At 46.0% G+C, this 15,581-nt stretch overlaps 1 protein-coding gene and 2 non-coding genes across 3 annotated transcripts in view; 1 reads left to right on the top strand and 2 right to left on the bottom strand.

Moving 5' to 3' along the window:
- The window catches only part of ARPP21 (cAMP regulated phosphoprotein 21), a 191,809-nt gene that overhangs the window by 40,931 nt on the left and 135,297 nt on the right, over positions 1-15,581 (bottom strand). The window contains 1 exon segment of the mRNA XM_016227816.3: positions 13,643-13,769. Coding sequence (XP_016083302.1) covers positions 13,643-13,769 — 127 coding nt within the window.
- On the top strand, positions 10,501-10,638 carry LOC114806261. The gene has a single exon (XR_003754296.1). It is a non-coding gene; the product is annotated as a small nucleolar RNA SNORA7 (small nucleolar RNA).
- Positions 12,266-12,376, bottom strand: MIR128-2 (microRNA mir-128-2). Its single transcript, NR_034849.1, has one exon. It is a non-coding gene; the product is annotated as a microRNA mir-128-2 (primary transcript).

Raw genomic sequence — 15,581 nt, 5'->3', positions numbered from 1 at the left:
CACAGAGAAGTTAAGTGAACAACATTAAGAAGTTAAGAGAAATTAAGCCCGAGGTCATACAGCAGGCAAGTGGCGGAGCCGGGATCGGAAGCCACGACCTTTGACCCGTGCTCTTGCCACTAGGCCACTTGTCTGTCCGTCTCCCCCCGATCAGACCGTAAGCCCGTCAAACGGCAGGGACCGTCTCTATCTGTTGCCGACTTGTTCATTCCAAGCGCTTAGGACAGTGCTCTGCACATAGTAAGCGCTCGATAAATACTATTGAATGAATGACTAGGCCATGCCAGCTTATTAGGACGGACACAGTCCTTATCATGGCTCTGCCGCTGTCTGTTGTGTGTCCTTAACTTCACTGTGCTTCAGTTTCCTCACCTGCAAAATGGAGTCTCAGTGACTTTTCTCTCTCCTACTTAATGCCACACGTGAGCCCCATGCAGGACAAGGATTGTGTCCAACCTGATCAACGTGTATCTACCCTGGCACTTCCCCTCTCAGGGTGGCACCTGGAGAGTTTCCAGTCCTCTACCAGTCTCGACTATGGGAGGGAGAGTCAAGCAGAGACATACCCATGCCATTCCTAGCTCGGGCAGTGGCTAGCCAGGGGAAGGCCACCTGCTGCACGTCAAAATTCATGTGAGCCGGGCAGCAGCAGCAGGGGCGTCGAGGGCGGAGACTCAAGTTTACCGCGTGGAAAGAGGCGATAGTAAACCATTTCGGAATTTTTACCGAGAAAACTCTATGGATCCACTACCAGAACGATTGCAGACGGAGAGCGGGCCGTTCTGAGAGAGATGTGTCCTGCATATCTACCAAGGAAGGAATCCTTGCTTTGAATAGTTTTCAAAAATCTATCTGTCGCTCATAATTATGTCTTTTTGACAGAGGTGCCGTTGTAGGCATTCAATTGTTATGCATTGAGAAAAATGCTGAGATGATTAAAAAGGGAAAAGATAATACGTGCATAAGAGGTGGAGGCAGATCCGAATGGGACGTGGTTATTTCTGACAATCGGAATGCTTTCAAAAACGGACTGGAAGTTCTGAATTGGCTCATGCTATGGGTCAGAGTCGCCTCGACAGCATAAGACAAGAACTCAGCACTTAATGAAGTGCTCGGCGTCTAGTAAGTGCTTAACAAATATCAATATCATTATTATTAGTGGGGGAAGAGTGGATAAGTTGAGATATCTCCTCCTGATGACACAGTGGTAGGGTTGGAGGAAGGGGGGATGAGTCTAGGTAATGGGATGGAGAAAGAGCCTGGGGACGGGAGGAGATGAAAGGGGACGGGAGGAGAAAGTTATCGCGAGACGTGTACGAGTCTAATAATAATTGGGGTATTTGTTAAGCGCTTCCTAAGTGCCAAGCACTGTTGAGTGCTAGGGTAGCTACAAGGTAATCAGGCTGGACCCAGTCCCTGCCCCACAGGGCGTTCACAGTCTTAACCCCTATTTTACAGTTGAGATAACTGAGACTCAGAGAAGTTAAATGACTTTCCCAAGGTCACACAGCAGACATCTGGCAGAGAAGGGATTAGAACACGTGTCCTCTGACTCCCAGGCCCAGGCTCCTTCCACTAGGTCGTGCTGCCACTCGATCATGTGAGTATCAGTGAAGCTGAGAGGCCGGAGGACAAGGTGGTTCAAGTAAGAGAGAAATGAGAAGCTGAGAGAAAATAAGGAAATACTAAGAAACCATTCCAGTGAACACAATCTACTCCTGGGTATCTCTCTTTCTTTAGTCTCCCTTTTGGTAACTGGAATAATTAGGCTAATTAGCGAAAGAAAAGCAGGATCATTTCCATAGAAACCTTTGCAACCTGAAATTTTCAAAACAGACCATTCTACAGGGCTGATTCACGTGGCTCCCCCCGATGTTCGCAGAAATCACGCAATTAAATCCTCCGGCAAATCTTTGATCATTCTCCCTTTCGTACTTTGCTGAGAAATAATGTGGACACCTAAAGTGCAAAGCTGTCCCCTCAATGCAGTCGACTGTAACCACTGCAAAATTGCCTTCCTGAGTGATGGTGGCTTATTATATTCTCCTTAACGAGGAATGGATGTCTTGATCTGGTTTAAAGGACAATGAAAATATGAACCAATCTGTCCTCAACTCTCAAATCTCCTCAGATGCCTAATGAAGTTGGAGGAATACAGTCGCTCCCCGTAACCCTTGCTGGCGGACCAAATGCTCTTTTTACGCCCGATGCTTCGAGTAGACGACGAGGAGGGAAAGGACATCGAAAGATAAAAACCTTTCAATTACACTGACATCTGACTGCTTAAATGCAAGGTAAAAATGCAGAATTTCATTGTCAGTTTGACTCAGTTGTTCTGGTTATATGAATTGATAGACTCTATTAAGGTAGATCTTGCCCTTTCCGAAAAGTGTTTCGGAACAACATCAAATAGACAATAACCTTTTTTTTTCTCACCGGAAGCGGTAAATGCTAACAGTACACTAGTACAATGGAAATATCACCCTCCATGGAGACAACTACTTCTGCTGATAGATTATTCCTGCATATCTACCAAGAAAGGAATCGTTGCTTTGAATAGTTTTCAAAAAATCTATCTGTCGCGCATAATTATGTCTTTTTGACAGAGGTGCCATTGTAGGCATTCAATTGTTATGCATTGAGAAAAATGCTAAGATGATTAAAAAGGGAAAAGATAATACGTGCATAAGAGGTGGAGGCAGATCCGAATGGGACGTGGTTATTTCTGACGGTCGGAATGCTTTCAAAAACGGACTGGAAGTTCTGAAATGGCTCATGCAAAGACACGCTCCTGTTCTCAGATATGTAAAAGTCTCTCCGTCATGCCCTAGCAGCGGAATTACAGAACTAAAATCCAATTACTCCCCCTTCTCTTGCGATATCCGCTGAGGATATGTTTCATCTCTGCTGGGATTCTGAATTGTAAAAAATTGAAAAGGCCACAAATTCTGTTTAAAAATGGATTGATTTGTTTAGCTGGCTGTCTTCATTACTGAGTTGATGAAATTTAGCTACTATTTATCTCCCGGCCAGCAAGATCTAGAGATTGGAGCGGGAGTTTTTAGGCTGTGAGTGTCACATCCTTAATTAGCAGATCAGGTTATTGCTGCAAAACCACATGATCAATGTACGGTAACTGCATCGACTCATTTCAGCAGCTCGGTTCACAAAACTGACTTAGATATGATGTAGTAGAAATAATCACGGGACCAAAGTCACCCCGACTATAAATAATCCACAGAGTAGCAAAGAGGTATTCATTAATTCTTATGTCCCCAAGTAAATAATACCAATGATAGTAATGAAAATACAAATTATAATAATGATTGTGATATTTGTTTAGCACATGCTGTGCAGAGAGCACAATATTAAGCACTGGGGTAGATGCAAGATAATCAGGTCAGACCCCATTCACGTCCCGCATAGTAATAACGGTATTTATTAAGTTCTTACTATGTGCCAGCCCCTGTTCTAAGCGCTGGGGTAGATACAGGCAAATCAGGTTGGACACGGTCCCTGTCCCCCCTGGGGCTCACAGCCTCAATCCCCATTTTACAGATGAGGTAACTGAGGCCCAGAGAAGTTAGGGACTTGCCCGAGGTCATATAGCAGAGAGGTGGCGGAACTGGGATTAAAGCCCGGGTCCTTCTGACTCCTAGGCCCGTGCTCTATCCAACAGGCCATGCACAGCCTAAGTAGGAGGGAGAACCCGTCTCGAAACGCCATTTTACAGTTGAAGAAACCGAGGCACAAAATATTAAGAGGCTGGCCTGAAGTCCCACGGCTGTCAGATGGCAGAACTCTCTCCGAAAGCCTCTCAACTACTGATCAGAGAGCCAGAGTTCAAAATGCCAAGCACTGATTCATTCATTCAATAGTATTTATTGAGCGCTTACTAGGTGCAGAGCACTGTACTAAGCGGTTGGAATGGACAATTCGGCAACAGATAGAGATAATCCCTGCCCACTGACGGGCTTACAGTCTAATCGACGGGGTTGCAGTCTAATCGACGGGCTTACAGTCTAATCGGGATTAGTACAGTGCTCTGCACATAGTAAGTGCTTGATAAATACTATTGATTGATTGACTGACGGATGGATGTCAGAGGAGAACTTCAACCCAAGTTTCCAGGGATGGCTGAAATGAAAGCAGTGAGGCACTGTTGAACGGGAATTCAGATATTCTCCCCTTTCCCTCTTCTCCTCCCCTTCTCCCGTCCCATCCCCTCAGCACTGTACTCCTCCGCTCAACTGTATATATCTTCATTACCCTATTTATTTTGTTAATGAGATGTACATCGCCCTGATTCTATTTATTTGCTACTGTGTTCATGAGATGCTCTTCCCCTCGAATCTATTTATTGCCACTGTTCCTGTCTGTCCGTCTCCCCCGATTAGACCGTGAGCCCGTCAAAGGGCAGGGACTGTCTCTGTCTGTTGCCGATTTGTCCATTCCAAGTGCTTAGTACAGTGCTCTGCACATAGTAAGCGCTCAATAAATACTGTTGAATGAATGAGCATGGTGCTTCCCGGCCCTCAAAGGGCCAGGGTCTGTGCAGCAGAGAAGGAAGATACTTGCTCCTGAAGAGAGGCGGTGTTATCTAGTGGACAGAGCACGGGCCTAGGAGTCCGGAGGACCTGGGTTCTAGTCCTCGCTCCGCCACTTGTCAGCAGGGAGACACTGGGCAAGTCACTTCACTTCTCTGGGTCTCAGTTGCCTCATCTGTTCAATGGGGACCAAGACTGTGAGCCCTATGTGGGGCAGGGACTGTGTCCAACCTGATTAAATGGTGCCTGGCACATAGTAATCTCTTAACCCATTGCTATATTGTACTCTCCCAAGCGCTTAGTACAGTGCTTTGCACAGGGTAAGCACTCAATAAATACGATCGATTGATTGATTAACATTTTACCATTAAAGAAACCCAAAACACCAACCTGAAAACCACCTTTTCTTCCTCCACTTGCCTGCAGAAAACGGATGGGGAAATAAATTGTGCCTGGGTCACACCCCATCAGCATGAAACGGCATTGGAAGCTGGACCCTAAGAGACAGCAGGACCAGATTCTTCGGAACAGAGAGCCCTGGCTCTCTTCTTCAGAACTGGCCTCGTACGAGGATGCAACAGGACAGGATTTGGGATTGACACGCAAGCTTCTAAAAGCTTAAGAGGCTTTTCAGGATCCTCTTGGGGTGTATTTCATCCCTACCCAGCTATTCTTTTCTCTCTTCAGTCCTGCTCAGGTATTGGGAAGAAGCACGTCCTAGCGGATAGAGTCCGGGCCTGGGAGATATTCCTTCATTCAATCGTATCATTGTTACTGGGTGCAGGGCGCCATACTCAGCGCTCGGAAGAGTACGACGTAACAATAAACAGACCCATTCCCTGCCCACAGAGAGCTTCAGAAGGACCTGGGTTCTAATCCCACTCCGCCATTTGTCTGCTGTGGGACGTTGACAAGTCACTCCCCTTCGATGTGCCTCAGTTCTCTCATCTGTCAAATGGTGACTACGACTGTGAACCCTAAATGGGACAGGGGCCGTGTCCGACCCGATTATCTTACATCTACCCCAGTGCTTAGAACAGTGTCCGGCACATAGTAAGTGCTTAACAAGTACCACAGTAATTATTGCTGTTGGAGGCCTGGGGTGAGCAAGGCTATGAGTTTGAGCCAGAAAGCAGCAGGAAAGCTCCGCTCCGCTCACCAACAGCCTCCATCCATCTTCATCAACTCCATGGAGACGACACTGTGTATTCCTTCCGGAGTTTAGGGAGACCTTGGGGGAAATTTCAGGAATTTGGGGGACCCCGAGTGGGCAGAGAGAGCATCCTGATGTTGATAATATATCATTTTGCTCTGTCTGTATGTTCAGAGATTGTTCTCATGCCTGTTTATCACCATTATTTTTCAGATTTTTCTTTATGTTCCTATAAGTCCATATATCTAATAATAATAATTATGGGATTTATTAAGCAGTTACTATGTGCCAAGCACAGTACTAAGCACTGGAGTTCATACGGTATATGCAGATCAGACACAGTCCTTTTTTATGGTATTTGTTAAGCATTTACTATGTTCCAGGCAATGTATTAAGCGCTGGGGTAAATACAAGCTAATCAGGTTGGAAACTGTCCAGGTCCCACGGGGGGCTCACAGTCTTAATCCCCATTCTACTGATGAGGAAACTGAGGCCCAGAGATATTAAGTGAGTTTCCTTGTCTCATACAGGACTGGGAATCTAATTAGGAAGGAGAACAAGTATTGATTCTCCATTTTACAGATGAGAAAACTCTGAAACATAGTGACTGGCCCAAGGTCACACAACTGGCAAGTGGCAGAGCCGGGATTAGAATCCAGGTCCTCTGACTCCCAGGCCTGGGCTCTTTCCACTTGGCTACGCTGCTTCTCTATGCAATGTACCTAGCACAGTTCCATATGTTTCCCATAACAATTTTCTAAAGCTACATTTCAGCGCCTGCTGAATTATAAAGTGTTGCTTTCTACCCTGTCCCTGCACCGATGAAATATATTTGTTCTCCTCATCTGTAACTTCACAAGTCCACATTCAATTCCAAGCACACAGTGTTTATGACCTAAATGTTTACGAAGGAAGGAACAGAAGCAGTTTAAGGTTATCCATTCCTTGAAGTCAAAGACAAGTTTTCAGTATATATTTGCTAGCTAACTGGCACAGAGAAACTTGAAGTGGATATGGTTTGAGTAAAATAGGTTAGAAGATAGTTTCAAGGAGACGCAAAGTCTGTGCATCTTATTAACCAAGCAATTTTTAAAAAATCATTATTTACTGAAACTCAAACAAGACTCCATGGTCTAAGATAAGCATCGCAGTAACTGCTCTTGGGTTTGGGCAGGCGGATGCATTTTCAAGACTGTGCTTTCGTGGTGCTCTGCTGAACCCTCATTTGAAATTTAAAATGTACCCATATAAAATGATCTACGGGATGGGTTTTTGCCCCAAATGGGCCCTTTAACAGAAACTGAAAGCAGCAACTCAGAAACTTTCATTGTTCCTGCAAATAATTTTTCGCTGAAACAGCAAAATGATTTGATTAGATTCATGATTAGATTAAAATCATCTAATTTATGTGATTTCAGTGTGCCCCCTCCCCCCTCCCATTTCTCCTACTGGATCCATCTTGACTTCACCCGTTTCCCCTCTCAACAGTCTTTAGGGGTACAGATCCTCTGAGATCAATTCAGAAGGCTGTGTTGATTTTTGCCTTATCAGGTGTCCATGAGAGGCCTCAGTAATTTTCCTGGGCAAATTTAAGTTATGATATCCTACTTTAACTCCACTCTTTCCCTTTCAACAACCTTTAGGGGGATAGAGCTTCTGGGATGAATTCAGAATGCTGGGGTGATTTTTGCCTTAGCATGTGTCCATGAGAGGCATCAGTAACTTTCCTGGGCAAATTTAAATTATGACATCTGATTTTAATGCCTCGAAATCCATGAGAGCCCAATGTACCAAGGATGCAATGTCAACTTCAATCGATCTTTCAATCAATCAGTGGTAGTTATTGAGCATTTACCGTGTACAGAGCATTTGGGAAAGTACAATACAACCGAGTTGGTCCACGTAACCCAAGCCCACAAGGAATTTACGGTCCTACAGAGAGAGAAAGACTCCCAATCTTTGGAAAATCAGTATTCCTAGTTTGAACTATTACCGAGTTCCCGGATCTCCCTCCGTGCAGTGAGGATGACACCCCCTTAGACAGTGAATCCTATGAGGGAGAGGGATGGATTCTGAACTGATTTTTTAATATCCCCCAGAGCGCTCAGTAATTTTTATTATTTTTTATGGTATTTGTTAAGTTCTTACTAAGTTTCAGGCACTGGGGTAGATACGAAGTAATCAGGTTGGACACAGTCCCTGTCCCCCGTGGGGCTCACAGTCTTAATCCCCTTTTTTACAGATGAGGTTACTGCAGCACCTAGAAGTGAAGTGACTTGTCCAAGGTCACACAGCACACCAGTGGTGGAGCCAGAACTAGAACCCAGGTCCTTCTAATTCCTAGGCCTCTGCTCCATCCACTAGTCCATGCTGCTTGGCACTAAGTAAGCACATAAAATATACCACAAATTTTATAAACTCTTTGGAATCCACTAGCGCCTCCATTCAAAGTTCTCCTTTAACAGATCATTATTAGGTGATTGTTCGGTGGTGGTATTGGTATTTGTTAAGCGTTTACTGTGTAGCAAGCACTGTGCTAAGCACCTGTGGCAGACATAAGGTGAGTGGGTTGAGTACAGTGTCTGTCATCGGGATCGCAAGTTAATCTAGCGGGAAGAACAGGTACTTAATCCCCATTGTACAGATGAAGAAACTGAGTCCCAGAGAAACGACTTCGCCAAGGTCATACAGCAGGCACGTGGAGGCACCGGGATTAGATCCCAGATCCTCTGACTCGAGAAAGGCCAGTGCTCTTTCTTCAAGAGTCCTCCTTTCCCATCCATGCTTGCCTCAGTAGCTCAGTCTCTTCTATTTCTTTTCCCCCAAACTGCTCATTTCTGTTTCTTGGTCTCCCGTCCCTTCCATCAAACCAAAGTGGACACCTTTGCGTGTGGGAAATCTTGGAAGAAGCCCTGAATGAAGCTCAAAAACAGTTCTGTGATGTTGATTGATGTTTCGCACCAGCCCAGAGGAATCACAGACCCGAAAGAATTCCCAAACTGGAGACAGAGTGGTTAAGATCTAAAGTATGAGCTGTCGTCAGAAAGCAAATGTCTTCCCCGCCCGAGTTGAATTCTCTGGCAAACTGCCCACAGCTGTTCTTAAATAAGCAATATGTGTGGTACATTAGCTGTATACCCAAAGGCTGGAGACAAGAGAGGCTCTTCATAAAAAGCCATCAGCACTGATATTGTCCTTCGTCCTGCCTCTGAGGCGCAAACATCAGACGTGTCAGCGAGAGATTGAATATGGTAGATGGCATCTGGGAGCGGAATATCAAAATATTCCCCAGATTCTTCCCCTCGAGGAGCTGACGATCAATATAGCTCAGTTTTCGACTCTACCGTGGCTTATCTGACTGAGTCCGACTAAACTTGACAAGATTATTAGGAGGGATGTTAGAACCCCAAACTTACTCAGTAGTGTGGAGTCTTTGCGATGAATGAATTAGACTTTAACATCATCTGATCGAAGTAGGATTGGATCCGTAATTTATGTTTAAGGTCTGTCGGTGCCTCTAGACTGCAGGTTGTCTGTGGACAGGGATTGGGTCTACCAACTCTGTTGTGTCGTGCTTTCCCAAGAGCTTAGAACACTGCTCTGCGCACAGAAAATGCTCATTAAATGCCATTCATTGATTGTTTATGTATTCTTTATCAAAGGGGTTCCTCAAGAAAGTATCTGGTGAAAAAGAACATGATTTTAAGTACTAGAAATAATGCGTGACTCTACGGATATTCTCTTTTGCTAACAATTTTGTTGGAGAATACACCAAAATACACTTTATTTAGGCCAATCCAGGGCTGCCGGAACAAGTTTTTGTATTTTTTTATGGAATTTGTGAGACACTTACTATGTGCCAGGCACTGTACTAAGTGCTGGAGTTGATATAAGGTAATCAGTTTGGACGTAGTCCCTGGTCCCACATGGGGCTCAGAGTTTTAATCCTCGTTTGGCAGAAGAGATAACCGAGGCCCAGAGAGGTTAAGTGACTTGCCCAGGGTCACAAAGCTGACAAGTGGCCGAGGCAGGATTAGAACCCAGGTGCTCTGACTCCTAGGCCAATGCTCTTTCCATTAGGCTATGCTGCTTCTCAGCTGCTTCTTCGTCTTCCGGTTTTAAGCTACTGGTTACGGGTTTCTTTTTTCTTGTACTTTTACTTACTGTACATTAGTCGATGTACGATTACCTATCTTTCCCTTCAGACGGTATGTTCCTTGAGGAATGGGCCGTGACTTTTTCTTTCACTGAAGGTTCCCAAGACCTAGTACGATGTTCTGAGCAAAATAAGGCTCAGTAAGTTCTGACGACGGTGAGGGGCTCCGGTTCATTGTACTGAGACATTTATGGATGTAAAACCCGAGATCTCTACATTGTCGATCACGGATAGGAAGGCACGGGATGATCTCCTAGGCCAATCGAGCCATCACAGCAGCATAGTCTACTGGAGCGACTGGAGGCCCGAGATTCAGAAGACCTGGGTTCTAGTCCCTGCTCCACTACTTGTCTGCCTCGTGACCTTGGACGAGTCATTTGTGTGTGCCTCAGTTATCTCATATGTACTATGGGGATTAAGCTCCATGTGAGACTTGGACTGTGTCCAACCTGATTGGCCTGTATCTCCCCCTGCGCTTAGTTCACTGCCTGGCACGTAGTACGTGTTTATATCGATAGCATTGATTGAGCACCTACTATGTGCAGAGCGCTGTATTAAGTGCAGGGGGAAAGTCTAAAAGAGTCAGAAGTCATGATTCTGTTCTCAAGGAGATTACCATTTATGGGAGAGACAGACACTTAAGGTCCCTCTCAGGGTCGCACCTGGAGAGTTTCCAGTCCTCTACCAGTCTCGGCTACAGGAGGGAGAGTCAAGCAGAGGGCTACCCATTCCGTTCCTAGCTCGGCCAGTGGCTAGCGGGTGGAGGGCCATCTGCTACAAGTCAAAAGTCACCCGCGCTGGGCAATAGCGGCATGGGAGAGAGTCGAGGGCGGACGCTCGAGTTTACTGCGCGGAAGGCGGCAGTGGTAAACCACTTGGGTATTTTTATCAAGCAAAACTCTACGGATGCACTACCAGAACGATTGCAGACGGAGAGCGGGGCGTTCGGGGAGAGATGTGTCCGTGGTGTCGCTATGGGTCGGAAACGACTTGACGGCATTAGACAAGGCGCTTAAGGAAGGCACTCCTCCCCCACCCCCACAGTTCCCCATGCTGAATTTGATCCTCCGGGTCCCTGGGAGGACCAAGGGGAAGTTGGCCAATCAATCAACCGATCAATCAACCGACTGTATTTTTTGAGCACTGTACTAAGTACTTGGGAGAGTACAATATGAAAATATAACAGAGTTGGAAGCGCTTGAGAGGATAGAGTGCAGCAGAGTGGTAGACGAGTTCCCTGCCCACAATGAGCTTACAGCCTGGATGAACTCCGTGAATGCTCTATGATCATTCAACAAAACAAGCAGCAAATCCATAAGAATGAGCTGCTTTCCCAGGAGAGTCTGCATTTTCCAGGGTGGGATCTACAGGTTCCAAAGCAATCGCTAAAAACGGAGCGGACGACTACCAAACCGCCGAGCGCTGGAAAGAACTGCTTGACATGTACGACGGGAGTAAAGGGTGGTGGAATGGTTAGGGACGGGGATGGGTGAGTAGGTGAAGAGATAATGAAAAGGCAGAAAGGAGAAAATAGCCTGGAAGACAACCAATGAAGGTACCCGCAATGTCCAAATGTAAGACTAGGCCACTGAAAGAGAGGGCAAATTGTCATAGTTTTTCAACTGTTCTGGTTGTCTCTGAAGACACTACCAATATTCCTTTCCCTTTTCTTAAAATGAGCCTCCTGTCTGAACATTTTCATCTTTTTTTTTTTAATCGACCATCTATTTTTTTTAACCCTTCATAATGGATTTCTGCCCCTCCCCACGATCTTTTTTTTTAAATCATTTACAGTTGATTTATAGCCCTACCCCTGCTTTGGATGAGACCAGGTTCGAAGATCCAAATGTAAGCTGTTTCTCGATAGAGTTCATAAATCAGTGCTACTTTGTTATACCTCAACTGTCTTGGAAACTATTAAACGTTGCCTGCTCTAACTCAGAGTGGGTTGGGTTAGATAGTGTTAAAAGAGCATGAATGTATTATCATTCTTGCTGCTGCTGCTGCTTTCTTTCACCAGACCTAATGAAAAAAAGAGACATTTCTCAGCAGCAGCATTACGGCGGCTTCTCTCGAAGAAGCTAGGCATATCGATCTCCCCATAGAAGAATTGCTGAAAGCACGCGCTCCGGATTTTTCGATAAAAGTGAGGCGTTTTCCATCACGTATCGGGTCGGGCAGGTCTGAGCAGTCACTGGAAAGTCACATTTGCTCGGGTAACCTACTTACAATTTCATCGGCCGACTTCCTGCTCCGGACGTCTTCAAGAGTTCCCTGCAGTGAACAACCTTTCCGGCCACTCTGTGTCATTAACGGGCCAGAACGAAATCAAACTTTTCACTTGGCCAGATGGCTTCAGGCCGGGTCCGGGTCCTACTGTCGTCTGGGCCCCATTTGGGCCACGGAGTTCCGTCTGGGAGCCAGATCCAGTCGGGAAAGAGACCGGTTCACTGTGAGACCTGGTACTCACTCTCTTACAGTGTAACGGCCCCCCTTCCGGCTGTCCAATCGCCAGCCCTGTTCTGTCCCCCTGAAATCCGGTTTCACCTGGGGCAGACCCGACACCCGTGGTGGGTCTGGGAGGGACCGCGAAAAGCACAACCTTTGACCCCGCCGATCCTCAGGGTGAAGGCTACCGTAGGAGAGCTTGCCTTTTAAATTCATTCATTCTTTCAGTGGTATTTATTGAGCACTTACTATCCGAAGAGCGCCGTACTGAGCAGTTAGGAGAGGACCGCACGACAGAGTTGGCAGGCACGTTCTCTGCCCACAACAAGCTTAAAGTCTAAAAGGACTTCACAGGTGGTATTAGACACGGTCCCTGTCTCTTGTAGAGCTTGCAATTGAAGAAATACAAGTTCTGACTTTAGCAGAGCCCAGAGATAATGCCCCTCCTGCCTTCTTCATGGCTTACTCTCCCCTCCTTTGAAGGCTTACTGAACATTCATTCATTCAATAGTATCTATTGAGCGCTTACTGTGTGCAGAGCACTGTACTAAGCGCTTGGAACGTGCAAATCGGTAACAGATAGAGACAGTGCCTGCCCTCTGACGGGCTTACGGTCTAATCGGGGGAGACGGACAGACAAGAACAATGGCAATAAATAGAATCAAGGGGAAGAACATTCATCTCCTCTAAGAGGCCTTCCCTGACTAAACCCTCTTTTCCTCTTCTTCAGCTCCCTTCCGTGTTGCCCTTGACTTGCTCCTTTTATTCACCACCCCCATCCCAGCCCCACAGCACTCATGTCCATATCTGTAATTCATTTATATCAATTAATGTCTGTCTCCCCCTCTAGACTGTAAGCCTACTGAGGGCAGGGAACGTGTCTGTTGTATTGTTGTACCGTACTCTCCCAGGCGCTCAGTACGGTGCCCTGCACACGGTAAGTGCTCAACAAATACGATAGACTGACTGACTTGGGAAACGGTTACAGAATTTCTCCACGGGGCGGAGATGGGACAGGACGAAATCAAGGAGGATGCTCTCGTGGCGAACCTGACCACTGAAATAATTTCTATGCAGCAGACAGGAGTTCCATATTTCACTGTACGGTGTGACTTTGTAACCCAAGCAGTTTCTCGCACGCTTCGATCGCACGTAGAAGGACCCGCTGGTCGCAAATGGCAGGACGTCTAGTACACTTTTCGACAGGTGAAACTGGCAGAGGGAGGATTACTGGAGGGGTGGGGGAATGGCAAAGCCTCTCGTACCCTTTTCGACACATGGAACTGGCAGAGGGAGGACGAGCGGAGGTGAGGGAGGGCGAGAGAAATGTGCAGGTACCTGGTTGTTGTGTGGCTTGAGGCAGCTGCTGACTCCGCTGGGTGCTAAACTGGACGGAGGTCATGGGTCTGTACTGCTGGGTAGCTGAGGTAGGGAACTGACCCGACGGGTAATAATAGACTGACATCTGTGGGAGAAAGAACACCGAGAAAAAAGAAACACTGGGTATCTCTCGAACACAGTGCTCTGCACACATTAAGCGTTCGATGAATGCCATTGACTGAGGGACAGAGGCAGAGACGGATGCAATGGTCAGGTGAGACCTGATTTCTGGATTCAGAAAGACACAGACACTTTCACATACCGGTTGTGGCAATTGGCTTTCACGGTTTCCTGCCAGAAAGGCACTAGACTGTAGACCGTAAACTAGGCTATAGTGCTCTGCACTCAATAAATACTATTGATTGATTGAAGAACAGGAGATGGGCTAGAAGACGGCAGATACATTACTCTCCGTGTATCGGTTTCCCTTGCAGCTTTCTAAGTGGGTAGCCTTGATGTGAGGCTTTTTTAGAATATTATTTATTACTAGTACTTTATGAGCACCTACTCTGTGCATAACATTATACTTTGCTTGGGAATAGATTCAAAGCACGTAGATGGAACATTATTTTTCATAATAATTGTGGTATTTGAGAGGCGCTCATAACACGTCAAACGCGAGGTGATCGGATCAGACCCATTCCACACGGGGTCAGAGTCTAAAGGAGAGGGAGAACGGCATTCCATTCCAGTTTTACAGCTGAGGAAACTGTGGCACGCAGAGTTTAAGCGAATGGCCCAGATTTATACTAAAAACAAAAAAATTCATAATTCAGGGCCCTTTCCAAAGGAGAAAGCACTCCTCCCTAACTTGAATCATTTCTCAGGGAGCAGACTTCTCTTCCCCAATTTTTCCTCCCTTCTGCATCACCTATCCCCTCGGGTGTGTACCCCTTAAGCACTTTGATTTTCTCCTCAACTCACAGCACTTATGTACATGTGCATCTGTAGTTTATTTTAACATCCATCTTTCCCACTAGTTTGTAAGATCCTGGAGTGCAGGTATCATGCCTACCGATTCTCTTGAAGCATACTCTTCCAAACATTTAGTACAGTACTCTGCACGCAACAAGCACTCAATCAATACCACTGATGGATCGACTGGGTATGAGTCAACTCTGCAAAACTCAGGACAGTGATCTAGTTGTCCAGTGTGAGAAATTTGAGGATTGCCCAAGGTTTTGCCTTCTTCTATTTGCATCTCCTCCTCCCCTTTCTCCTCCCTCTCTCCTCCTCTCCTCTCCCTCCTCCTCCTCCTCCCCCCTTTTTTTGTCAACGGTAGAGATGGATGCAAATAACTAAAATTAGGCTTATGGATTTATGCATATAGTTCCACCCCGACATTTTATCTGTCTACCTATTTATCTATCTATCCATCGTCTATCCATCCACCCACATCTCGATACCTTCTTCCATCTCCAATTCTGAAGAAGGTGAAAGCCTTTTATAAACTCAAATTAGAATCCACAAGCCTGTCCATCTGTACTTGAAGTGATCGGGGCCGAGTCGGTGCAGCCCCTTCCGATAAATCATTTCGGCTCCGTGCGCTAGGATGGCAACAGATCGTCATTAATCCGGCCAGCAGGCCGTCCATGGCCATGAAATACCGTTCTGCACAGCCTTCAATAGCTTATCACTGCACCGATCTATCATCCTGAAAAATTCTGCTAGTAGGGTTCTGGAAAATCATTTAATTTGCGGTGATTAATGGCTGGATTTGACAGTAATCATCTGCGGCTGACTTGTCTAAGAATAGATATTTTCTTTCCAAAAGCAGAGAAGGAGTTGGCGAGAAATGCAATTGGAGGGCCAGATGGATCTTTTGATGCTGGTTAAAGAATTAGTGATCTGATCTCTGAGGACAAGTTTACTGTGGTCTTGAGCACATCTATCTTCT

Source organism: Ornithorhynchus anatinus, chromosome 21 (assembly GCF_004115215.2).
Source record: "Ornithorhynchus anatinus isolate Pmale09 chromosome 21, mOrnAna1.pri.v4, whole genome shotgun sequence".
Taxonomy (NCBI): Eukaryota; Metazoa; Chordata; class Mammalia; order Monotremata; family Ornithorhynchidae; genus Ornithorhynchus; species Ornithorhynchus anatinus.
Note: the sequence above shows the minus strand (reverse complement) of the source record. Positions and strands in the feature narration are given on the sequence as shown.